General features: G+C 39.9%; 1 protein-coding gene across 3 annotated transcripts in view; it reads left to right on the forward strand.

The window, feature by feature from the left end:
- Nucleotides 1-12,710, forward strand: part of tanc2b (tetratricopeptide repeat, ankyrin repeat and coiled-coil containing 2b) — a 153,911-nt gene that overhangs the window by 110,120 nt on the left and 31,081 nt on the right. For all 3 annotated transcript variants that reach the window (XM_054800817.1, XM_054800818.1, XM_054800819.1), the window contains 3 exons: nt 292-440; nt 7,229-7,412; nt 10,582-10,830. In XM_054800817.1, coding sequence (XP_054656792.1) covers nt 292-440; nt 7,229-7,412; nt 10,582-10,830 — 582 coding nt within the window. The remainder of the gene's footprint in view (nt 1-291; nt 441-7,228; nt 7,413-10,581; nt 10,831-12,710) is intronic.

Below are 12,710 nucleotides of genomic sequence, written 5' to 3' on the forward strand. Positions count from 1 at the left end.
GCTGTCAGCCAGCAGGATTTACGTTTTGGCGTACCGTGAGCTCGTGAATGAAGGCTGTTTGGACTTTCTTGAAGAAGCCATCAGGGCAGAGAGCGCAGGATGCGCCGGTGATGCCCTCAGGTGGGCTGCATGCCTCTGAAAGCCAGCAGATGGACGGACATGATGTCTTTTTTTTTTTGTGAACAGAAAACAAGCTGCTGCTCTGTTTCTGTTCACTCCTCATTCTCTTTCTCTTGTGTCTCTTCTCTGCAATGCCTCACACACACCTGTGTCCTCTTCCCGCCTCTGCAGGGGAGTCAAGCCAGGAGCTGGGCCCCCCCCCCTCGGTGGATGAAGCAGCCAACACATTGATGACGCGCCTGGGATTCCTTCTGGGAGACAAAGTGAGCGAGGGGCCAGCCGGTCCCCACTATAGCATGGAGGAGCCTGAGGCCAGACAGGTAAATGCCCACCACATGCCCCCACCTCCTACACAGAGAACATTGCTGGGAGACTCTTTAACTCATTCAATACCAAAGATATAGTTGTACATTTTCATAAACCCCAGCGCTCGATGCCAACAACCTACAGTATTTAGACGTCTTTTACTTTTTTTTGTGCGAGAGGCAAAAATAGGTGATGATGCAACTCTCCACTAATGCATTAACACTTCAGAGCACTTTTAAGCCATAAAAACGGTCACAAGGTGGCAGAAGTGCAGTTGATAAGCGCTCGGCAGGGGTCATGTTAACGGCCAAAGCACACATGACAGGGAGGAGGAAGTGACACAGCGTGGAGGAGTGTAGCGTCCAGAAGGTTACGCATTGTCGGGAAATTTGAACGCGTGCACACACACAGTTTAGTTCCAAATGTAAAAATTGTAAATGGTTCATGGTGTTATATTCGTAATTAAATTATTATTTTGATGAAAACAACCCTTTTTGTGTTCTTTACGTTGGTATAGTTTAGATATTTGAGCTGTCACAAAAGCAAACATTTTTTGTCAAATTGAAAGTTATGCGTGAAATGTATCGTTTCACAAAAAGCTGTTTTTCTCCCTTTTATGGTTGGGAACTGGTATTTTCCTGAAACGTACCAATGTTCTTCTGCTCATTACTAGAGAACGGGAAAAGGTAGAAACACATTTTTTTCTGATGAAAGACGGGAGTCTGATCTTTCTTTTGGTAGGTTCCATGTTTGTATAGCCATTGAACACAATAATCTGTGTGCCTGGAAAATCAATCAAAATGGCCGCTACTGAAGGGGTAGTCTTTTGAAAAATGGCTGGGATTCAATGAGTTAACAATTCAGCTGTAAGTCTGAGCTTTTATTTTGAAAGACAAACACAAGCAGGCTGGATTCCTGCAGGTGCAAAACTCCATTCAAATCTTCATTCGAATGTAGGTCATTTTAAGGAAGCGGCACGCCTCGTCTTATTTACACCACTTAGCTTAAACTTGAACAGTCTCGGTGCAAGTATGAATTTGACTTTTTTGTGTTGACTCAAATAAGGTGAAAACATTTTAAAAAGTGAGATAGTTGCAAAAGTGTTACAGAAAATGCGGCCAATTCTTTCGGGTCGCCTTTTCAAGGTTTGAAAAGTGCTTGAATTAGAAATGAACTGTGTATTTGCACCCGCACACACGCACACACACACGCACACACACACACACACACACACGTTGGATGAAAATATAAACTAGTATAACCAGTCGGCATCAATGTGTACATGGAATCTCGCGCAGGGGTGTCCAAAGGTTTTTCCAGTGAGGGCCACATAGTGACAAATGAAAGGATGCAACTTTGCCACTTTGATGTTTTGTAAAGCTTAAGAAAAAACTGCATCTGAGCTTTGTTATATCGGTGAAAACTTCGCTTCTTCACGCTTTTCTCTTTTTTTCCCAGTTTTACTGTTGTTTTTTTAATGTTCCAAATCCTTCAACTTTCTTCTTAATGTTTGTACATTTTTTTCTCATCATGTTATGACCGGTTTTCTCCCACATTCCAAAAATATGACAGTTAATTAAAATAGTAGGTTAATTGGCAGCTCTAAATTATCCATCGGTATGAATGTGTGTGAGTGGTTGTTTGTCTGTATGTGCCCTGGAGGGATGTCCCGATCCACATTTTTTGGCTTCTGATCCGATCCGATTTTTTCATAGTCTTGCCGATCCGATCCGATCCGATCCGGTACTGATGCTTTTTTTTTTCTTTTCTTTAAAAAATAATATTATAATAATATTTTGTTACGAACATGAATTTGTGGAATTGAGTATGGTGAAAATAGCTCCTCAAAGCAGTAAAAATAATGCAACCAAAGTATTGCTGAATACTTTTTTATTACAACATGAACAACAATATTGTTGGGCTTTTACCAAACTAGTCAGCTCACTAATCCAATAAAAGATCCATCCAATAAAAGATAAAAATGCAAAAAAAAAGGATGTGCAAAAATAGGCTAGGAGTAATCATTTGACATGGTTATAGATCAATTTGTGGTTTGAGTTGAGTTATGTGGCACTTTTTTAACAAACTCGCTTCATCGTAATAGTAATTTATTGACGGTCCCTAGTATAAACAACCAGCGGTTAGAGTAGCACTTCCTGTACAAGCAGTTGCAGAGCCAGAAATTTTTCATTGGGGCGCCCAAGGTGAGACCATGATTCACATGGGGGTGGCAAGTTGATACCTGAACTGTCTAGATGGCCAGTGGGGTGGCCACGGCCACCATTGGCCACCACGTAGCTCCGCCCCTGTGTGCGAGCTGCCCGCACCATGACACAGCAGTCCAAGCTTTATTTTGTTTTGTTTGTTTTTCTCCTATTATTACGTTTGTTTGTTTTTTACGTCTTCTTTTTTAATATTTCAATCAATGCTACTAAAGTGATGTAATATAATGCGGGAGCGATATTCATTATTTTTTCCTTGTAATATTACATGTTTATTCTCGTACAATTGTGACTGTTTTTCTTGTTAGAATACCACTTTTTTCTCTTCATACTTTAACTTTATTTCTCATGAAATCTGTTTATTTTTTTTTAATTTTCCCTAATATTTCAACTTTTTTCTTGTATATTTTCTGTTGGTAATATTAAGACTTTATTCCCATAATATTTTGACTTTCTTCTTGTAACATTATAGCTTTTCCCCAACCTAATTTTTGAAAAATTACAACTTTATTTTGTTTTGTTTAATAATATCGGGGCTTTAAAAAAAAATCTTTCTTTAATATTTCAACTGTATGCTACTAAAATGACGTTATTTTTCCTCATAATATTACGACATTAATGTTGTAAAATGATGACTTTTTCTAGTTAGATTACATCTTTTTTCTCTTAGTATTTTGACTTTATTCTTGTAAAATTACTGCAGATTTGTCCTTTTTTTTTTAGTTTTCTTGTTTAAATGATCTTTTAGAATGTGTCAATAAAGGCTATTTTTACATATTTTAAATTTACCACAGCTTTCATGTATAATGTTAAAAAAGTGTCGCGTTTCGAAATAACAACTATTGACGCCTACGTGGCCAAGAAAGAGAATACTTTGTACCACTTTTTCCTGGAGTAAAATGACCTTGATGCATGACCTTTAATGAGTATTGGTTACGTAAGGAACAAACAAACCCCTGCCGCAAACGGAGAGCGTGTGCTGGGTGGGTCTGTGCAAAGAGGGTGTTTAGATGAAAGTTTAGTGGACGAGCCATCATGCTGATGGGCTGCTGCTGCTTGAAGAGAGCAGTGGGGGTGGAGAAAGCCAGAGAGGTTTATTCAAGCGCCTCTTTTTTAAGAGACGTGACTCACGCTGGCGGCCTGCTGCACACGCTGCGGTGTACACCCGGTTACTTCACGGCCCCGCACGCCGCGTATGCAGGAAAACCATGCTGTAGTTTGTATAGGTAGGGATGCACGTCCTTACAGAGCAAAAAGTGAATCAAAAACATGTTGTTGGGCCCCACAGCAGTACCCGCCGCTCGTTGAGAAGAGCCATACTTTCATCTTCGAGTCTACAATACAACCAGAAAGTGTCTGGAAAGAGTCTGTGGATGGGTCTACATACATTAATCCCTCACCAGTTTGCGCTTCAAATTTTGTGGTTTCACTCTATCAATAATATATGAATAAACCATGCTGTTTCATGGTTGATTACGGCCTATTATTAGTCAAAAGATATTCATATGTCAGCTAATTTTACATATTTATGCCTAAATGAAGCATTTGCAAGCATATAAATGGCTAAATGAAGCGAAATACAAATATAAGGCACTCAAAGACGTTGTGCCGATATGTAGTGTTTTACACTGGTCACTAGGAGTCAGTAATGTTACATTGATGAGACAATTGCCACTGCAAAAAGTCCTGTACAGCAGTGGTCCCCAACCTTTTTGACCCACGGACCGGCTTGTGTTCCCACAAATCTCCCGGGCGGGGGGGGGTCGTACATTATAGCGATGTAATTTATCTTATTTATGATGTATTGTGTAAAACTAAGACATGAATAACATCAAATTAAAAGCACAAAATGAATGCTGACCCACCATCCACCAGTTCAAGTTCCAGCCAAGTGTTTCCAGAGAGATGATTACATGGCTGTTTGACGTGTGTGGTAAAAGGCAGTGTGCTAGCATGAATTAACTTGAGACAAATGTGCACATTAGCACTCAATAAGTCATCAAAACTTACCTTCATGCATTCCCACATAGTATCAGCATTTGACACCAAATATGAGGTGAAAGAAAAATGGTAAAAATACAGTAGTAGTCTATCTGTGCGGCATGAGATAAAGTTAGCACACGCACAATGGACATGCGTCAAGTGAGACGGATGTAACAGAGAGAATCCGGACACTTTTCAAAATAAAACATTAAAAAAAGAATAATGGAAGTTATTTTTTCTTTCTGTGTGGCCCGGTACCAAATGACCCACGGCCCGGGGTTGGGGACCGCTGCTGTACGGAAGAGGAAGTAAAAAAATAAAAATAAAAACAAAAAAAAACCAACAAGGAGCTTTCCCAATGCTAACGTGCGAGCCTATATTATGTCTTATTTTCTCATATTACGTTTAGGGGTGTTATTTCATGTCTAGAGGGCTCTAATAATATTTAAAAGGTTGTATATATCAAGTTTTTTATGCTCTAACTACCAAAATATTCCATTTATAAATAAGGAATCCTGCTTGGTGGAAGTTTCTCGCAGTCAGGTGTGGAAACCCCCAGCCTTGGCGTCATAATTGGCAGTGATCTTAAGCTCAATAAACCAATCGTTGTCAAACCCTGTTTTTATCATCTTCGGCTTTTATCTAAAATCACATCATTTTTGTCTTTGTGACATTTTGAACAAAGTCACGCACGCTTTTGTTTCGTCACGTCTGGACTACTGTCATGCATTTTACTCCGGAATAAGCCACAAATCACTCCCTCGCTTACAGTTAGTCCAGAACTCTGCGTTGAATGGGCTGGCCCCTCAATACATCTCGGACCTCATCCAAACTTACACTGCAGCACGCTCATGGAGGTCCGACGGCAAGCTCCAACTAGTGGTGCCCAAGACGAGACTTACAGTAAGACCAGAGGAGACCGGGCCTTTTCTGTAATTGGTCCCAAGCTGTGGAACACTCTCCCCCCTCGTGTAAGAACGACCCCCGTTTCAGTCCATTGTTTTAAGTCCCGTCTTAAAACCCACTTTTACTTTCTGGCTTTTAACTCTGCGTGAGTTGCGTGGTTCCTCTGTGTCTGATTCTTTTCTTTTAGTTTTGATTGGTTTTACTTATCCTCGTTTTTATTTTTATTTTTGACCTATTTCTTTTGTTATTTTTGTTTTAATGACTTCATTGTCTTTGTTTTATTAGTTTCACTGGCGGCCTAGTAGTTAGCATGTTGGCCACGCAGTCAGGAGATCCCAGATCTCTGTTGGGCATTTCTGTGTGGGGTTTGCATGTCCTCCCCATGTGTGTGTGGGTTTTCTCCGGGTACTCCCGTTTCCCCCCACATTCCAAAAACATGCATGTTAGGTTAACTGGTGACTCTAAATTGTATATAGGTATGAATGTGAGTGTGAATGCTTGTTTTTTTTTTTATATGTGCCCTGCCATTGACAGTCGACCAGTCCAGGGTGTACCCCGCCTCTCACCAAAAATGTGAATTAACTTTCTTTCGTCGCTTCTTTTTGTCTGTTTTTTTTAAAAATGTCACAAAAAAGACGGAGCCGCCTCTGAGTGCTTTGAGTACAGTACCCGCTGCTCGTTGAGAAGAGTCATATCCGAGTTTTGAATAACACCAGAAAAAGGCATTAAAAAATAAGAAAAGGTAAGGAAAATAAATCTAAATGTGTAAATTTCTATTATTTTTATATTTTAGTTTTTATTTAGTTTAGTTATTCCTGGTAAATTTAGTTTAGTTACTATTTAAATAAAATTCATTAGAAACATTTTAAAAACTTTTTTTTTTTTTGTCATTTGCGAATTTTTGACCCAATTAAAAAAGACGAGCCGCGGGCCGCGCTTTGGGCACCCTTGCTTTGCGGTGTAACTTGTGTAAACATAACAGCGAGTCTCTTTCTTTGGTCGTGTGCTGGCTAGCTTGTGTGTATTCTAGAACCGTGACGCGCTTGAGCCAGCATGCATTCGGTCGTAGCCGCTGTGTGGCTTTTGGACGACAAAGAATAAGAATGTTGCCAGCATTTTCACATTGTGATGATGCAGACTGCACTTTCCCGTGTTGACATTGACATTATGCAGCAAAGAAAACAGCAGAAGCTTGTGTGTGTGTGTGTGTGTGTGTGTGTGTGTGTGTGTGTGTGTGTGTGTGTGTGTGTGTGTGTGTGTGTGTGTTTATCCTGCGCATAAAGCGTGTTAGAAGTGGACTTTGCCTTGAGCACCACTTCACCTTTCTTCTTCGGCTCTGTGCCCCAGACTTGCACACACACACACACACACACACACACACACACACACACACATACACGCTATGTGCACACATGAATGTTTTATTAGGTGTGCAGCAGCATATATATTTTTTATTTTTGTCCCCCCATGGTGTGTCGTCTGCTAACCTGAGCTGACACGCAGCATGACTCTCTGCAGGCAGATAAACAATGCGTGGCATGTCTTCATGTTATTATACGCCGTATGTGCAGGTAGTCATGCTAAGCTGAGACGATTGCTGCATGACAGCATATCATAGCAACCCACAACTCCGATATCATTATTATTCATTATGATGACGCTCATTCCCCAACCCCCTGTCGCCCCACCAGGGCCAGAACCAGAGGATCAGCCCATGCTCCACCCTGACCAGCAGCACTGCCTCCCCCCCTGCAGGCAGCCCCTGCTCCACCCTGCCCCCCGCCATGCCGGGCCAGGCCGGCGCCAAGGACTGCGCCTACGGTTCCGTCACCAGTCCCACCTCCACGCTGGAGAGCCGGGACAGCGGGATAATTGGTGAGAGTTGCCTTTGTGTCACGATACCGTAAGAAGTATCCAACCCTACTTTTTAAACAAATGAATCCCTTTTCAAAAGAATCAATCACCATTTGCAGCAATGTGCTCATTTTGACTGCATTTTATCAACAAAAACATATATCCAAATGAAGTGAAAAAGTAAATTTGCCTGACACTGATCACAGGAATACATTTGAATCACACTTTAAGCCTGTTTTTAGGAGCAATTGGGGCTTGTGTTCAAAAACACCACACAATTTCAGTTGAATCCACTTGTTTTGAATGGATTTTCAGGGATGTCTGAAATGCAGCATAAAGTGTTACGCAGTGCGCTTGAATATATCAACAGACAGGTGTGGCTTGCTATGATGCGCGTGCGTTTAACAAGTGCGGCCTGGTGGCCTTTTTTATTGGCCTGCGGCGCATTCTAGAAATACAATTTAACAAGAAAAGCAAAAAAAATAAAAAACATCAGCAAAAAGGAAAAACAACAAATTTGACAAGAATGTCAAAATATTGCGAGAAAAAAGTTGTCATTTTTTATGAGAATAAACACGTAATATGATGGGGGAAAATAATGTCATTTTTGTAGCAAACAGTTGAAATGTTAAAGAAAGAACAGAAGACATTATTTTTTAAAGTCAATATTATGAGAAACAAAGCAAAATAAAAATAAACTTGTAATTTTTGCAAAAATTAGGTTGTGGAAACAGTTATATTACAACAGTTAATATTACGGGAATAAAGTCATAATTATGACAAGAAAATTTACACTAAGAAAGATTATATTAACAAAATAGCAGAAAAATATAATATATAATATTAAGAGAAAAAAGTTGCAATTTTATGCAAATAAACCCATAATATTATGTGGAAAAATAATGTCATTTTAGTCAAGTTTTAGTTTAAATATTAAACTTTTTTTCAAGTTGTAAAATTATGAGGGACAAACAAACAAAACTAAAGTTGTAATTTTTGGAAAAATAAGTTGGGGAAAAAGTTCTAATATAATGGGAATAAAGTCAAAATTTTCCAAAAAGAAAATTTACCACAGTTATTTAAGAAGAAAGTTGAAATATTTGGAGAATAGAAAAAAAACAAACAAAATACATATAACTAGTTAGCATATCTACATGTGTTGCTTTACAAAATATCAAAGTGGCAAAGTTGCATCCTTTTATTTTTCACTATGTGGCCCTCGCTGGTGGAAAACAGATTGGACACCCCTGGTTTGACATAATTAATTCAATAATTGAGTTATTACAGCTGTTGTTGACAGCCTTACATAAAACCACTGGCATGCTGCCCTCTACTGGTGCAAGTGTTTAACATCAATTCATTCTGCTTATTTACGATAGCGTAACGTATTGGGGAAAAAAAACAAATTATATTTTGAGAATCAAGTCATACATTTACAGGACTAAAATTGTAAATTTATGAGAAAAAAGTTGTAATATTACCTTTGCCAAAGGTCACATAAATCCCCCCTTTTCATAGCTGTCTCAGGCAATGCCTGTTACGATGGAGTATTAAAATAATTTGAGATTTTGAGGCTACACTTGTAAATTGGTGAGAATAAAGTTGTAAATGAACGAGCATTGCCAGAGACAGCTATGAAAAAGGGGACTTATGTGACGTTGGTTTGGGCATGTGGAGGGGGCGGGGTAACGAAGGCGGAAGTGGGAAGGGCTAGCCATGCTAATCTAAATGCTAAACTGATCTGTTTCGCTGCCACGTTATAAATAAAAGTAACGTTTCTTTCCTTCCTGAAGAACTATGCTCTATTTTCCCTCTTTACGACTTTATTCTTGTAAATTTGCAGCTTTTTTTCTCGAAAAGTTACGGCTTTATTCTTGTAAATTTACGGCTTTTTTCCCGTAAATTTACGACTTTGTTCTCATAACATTACAACTTTTTTTCTCATAAATGTACTACTTTATTCTTGTAATGTCATTTTATTCTTGTAAATGTATTCTTTTTCTTGTAAATTTACAACTTTATTCTCGAAATATCATGCCTTTTTTCTCGTAAAGTTACGACTTTATTCTCTTAAATTTAAGACTTTATTCTTGTAAATTTGCGACTTTTTTTCTCTTAAATTTACTACTTAATTCTCGTAAATTTGCAACTTTATTGTAAATGTTTTTCTCGTAAATTTTAAATTTTACTCTCAAAATACTATGACTTTTTTTCTCGTAAAGTTACGGCTTTATTCTTGTCGTAAATTTACGACTTAATTTTTGTAAATTTGAGGCTTTTTTCTCATAAATGTACAACTTTTTTTTCTTGTAAATGTATGACTTTGTTCGTGTAAGTTTCCAACTGTTTTTCCCGTAAAGTTGTGACTTTATGCTTGTAAATTTACCACTTTGTTCTTGTAAATTTACAGCTTTTTTTTCTTCTAATTTTATGACTTTTTTGCTCGTAAATGTACGACTTTAGTCTCGGAAATGTATGACTTGATTCTCAAAATCTCAGATTATTTTTTTTTCCAGTGCGGCTCCAATACGTTACTCCGTCGTAAATAAACACAATGAACTGATGTTAAACACGTTTTTTTCCCTGTGGCCCTAATACTCCATCGTACTTATTTAATTAGAGAAGGGGAAAAGATCCCGGCTGGAAGACGCAGCTGTAAGCATTCTGGGCTAATGCAAACAAAAAAATATGTCCAACCACCAAGCTAGTTTTATGAAATGCACTCTGAGGTGTTGCTCACCTGAAAATGGCTTCCTCCGAAAAGCGAATGAAACAAACAAAAGTGGCGGTCTGCGATGGTATTACGTGTGATGACTTTCTAGCTGGAATGTGTGGGGGCCGCATCCCACGCTCTCGCCTATGCCGGCAATTTGACATCATTGGTTTGTATTTTTGATTTATTAATTTTTTTAAATGCCTCCTGATGTGATGGCGCGTGTCAGAATGTGTGCCAGCGTTGTTTCCTGGCAACGGCAAACACCTGCAGCTCAGCATGCCAAATGGACTCGGGACAACGGGAAATAAGTGTGAACGCGTCTGGGACCGTCCAACTGTTATTACACGCGCCTCATTAGCGGTGAATGCCATGTGAATAATGAATGGGATGCGTTCATTGATGCTATATCTACTCGACAGGGAACCAGTGTGGTTCCTGCAGTGCTAACGGCCTGTGTTGTTCCTGTCATGGCAGCCACGCTGACCAGCTACTCTGAGAACATGGAGCGCGGCGGCAAACACGGCGAGGGCTCCCGGGGCAACTTGAAGCTGTGGCAGTCGCAGAAATCAGGCATGGACTCCTTCTTGTACCGCGTGGACGAGAACATGACGGCGTCCACCTACAGTCTCAACAAAATCCCAGAGCGCAGTCTGGAGAGCATGTCCTCCCACTCGGCCCACTCCATCCCTCTGTACCTCATGCCCCGCCCCAACTCTGTGGCCGGTGAGTCCCTCCCCACCTCCTTTTGAAACCTCTCAAGCAGAAATATGCTGACTCGGCATTTGGCGACACGTATTTCTGTTTGTTTTGTTCCTTCCACACATTCTTTACCTGCTTGCTTTCTTCCTTTATGGACTTTCCTGCTGCACTACGCAGTACATTTGTTTATTTATTTACCAAACTTTGCTAACTGAGGGCAGTGATTCTCAACTGATGGGTCTGGACCCAAAAGTGGGTCGCACATCCATCCTGAGTGGGTCGCAGACAGCTTGTCAAAAATGACATGAAAATATGTACTTTGAAGTCAAATTGAGCAATATTAGAGTTCTCTTCCTCATTGGTATACAGTATGTACATTGCACAGTTAGAAGTCAAATATCTTTGATATTTCATTTGACTTGACAAAATGCATTCAAAATGCTCTCCTAAATGTCTCTAAAATGCACTTTGTGCATGGAATTATGTCTATTAATGTTTCAAACAATTGATCAGCAATTAAAAAGCAATTAACATAAAATTTATATTTGTAAAAATAAATAAATTAATTTATTAATTAATAATAAATAAAACCTGTATAGTCACCTTTACACTCCTATTACCCAATATAGTAGACATAATAAGAGAAAATAAGACATAAGACATAGAAAAGCTTTTCATGACCTTCTAAATACGCTCTTTAACATTATTAGAGCCCTCTAGACATGAAGTAACACCCCTACAGTCACCTTTACACTCCTGTTAATCAATATAGTAGACATAAGAGAAAATAAGACATAATATAGACTCACAAGCACACGTTGGCATTAGGAGAGTTCCTGATTGTTCTTTTTTTTTTTTGTTCTTCCAGTTTCAGTACAGTACTTCCTGCGGTGGCTATTGTCTCATCAATGTAACATTACTGACACCTAGAGTCCAGTGTAGAATACTACATATCATTACAATGTCTTACTTAACTGAACCATTTTTGTGCTTCAAATGTGCTTAATTATGCATATTTTTGACTAAATATGAGCCATATTCATCCAAGAAATACAATCACATTTTTGGAAAACCGTGGTAGCGTGAGCCGCAAAATTGGAAGCGTGAAACGGCGAGGGATTCCGTGAAGGCGTGAATAATAGATAAATAATGCAGTTAGGACGCAGGCCAGGACGCCGCTGCTTCCTGTTGTGGGCTGCAGTTTCATAACACAACGCAGCCGCACGCCGTGGACCGCAGCCTGGTGGTTGCTTTCACTCGCTGTGAGAGCAACCAGTTAACATGGAGACTTGGCTATGATGGGAAAAGCAGGAAGGTGTTGATACAGCACTATTCCCTATAATCCCTCCAGCTCTCTTCCTCAAAGATGAGAAGCCGGGATCGGGCGATCGGTCGGGCTCACGTGGCAGCAGAACATCAGCAAGAAAAGCCTTTTATCTCCCTTTCATGTGTGAGGGGAGCGAGGAAGGAAGGGGAAGGCGGGAAGTGAGGAGGGAGGCTGATGACGTTGGGTTAGGGTCAGCAAGTTCAAGGGATTTGGAGTGATGTCCACTTCAAGATGAAGACTAAAACATCTTCCTCCTCAGTGCTCCACCACTCCACTTTTCAAAAGTCGGACGAAAATATGCGGCTTTAAAATATGGGGGTTGGTGTTGGTGTTGGCGTAGCCTTGAGAGTGAAAACCAGACAGGAGCAGAGCCCCCCCCCCCCAGATCACTCAGGATAAAAGGTTTCCATTTGCAGGGGCGGAGCTGAGTAATGGAATTCAATATCCTGCTATCAATACTGGCACCTCCATTATTTATCTGGGAAGATGCAACATTACTAGCCTTCATATTCACACATTAATGACGGCCTACAACCGCTCCTTTCCTTCCTTCCTTCCAACACTTACTACTTCCTTC

This window comes from Dunckerocampus dactyliophorus, chromosome 15 (genome assembly GCF_027744805.1).
Source record: "Dunckerocampus dactyliophorus isolate RoL2022-P2 chromosome 15, RoL_Ddac_1.1, whole genome shotgun sequence".
NCBI classification, from domain to species: domain Eukaryota; kingdom Metazoa; phylum Chordata; class Actinopteri; order Syngnathiformes; family Syngnathidae; genus Dunckerocampus; species Dunckerocampus dactyliophorus.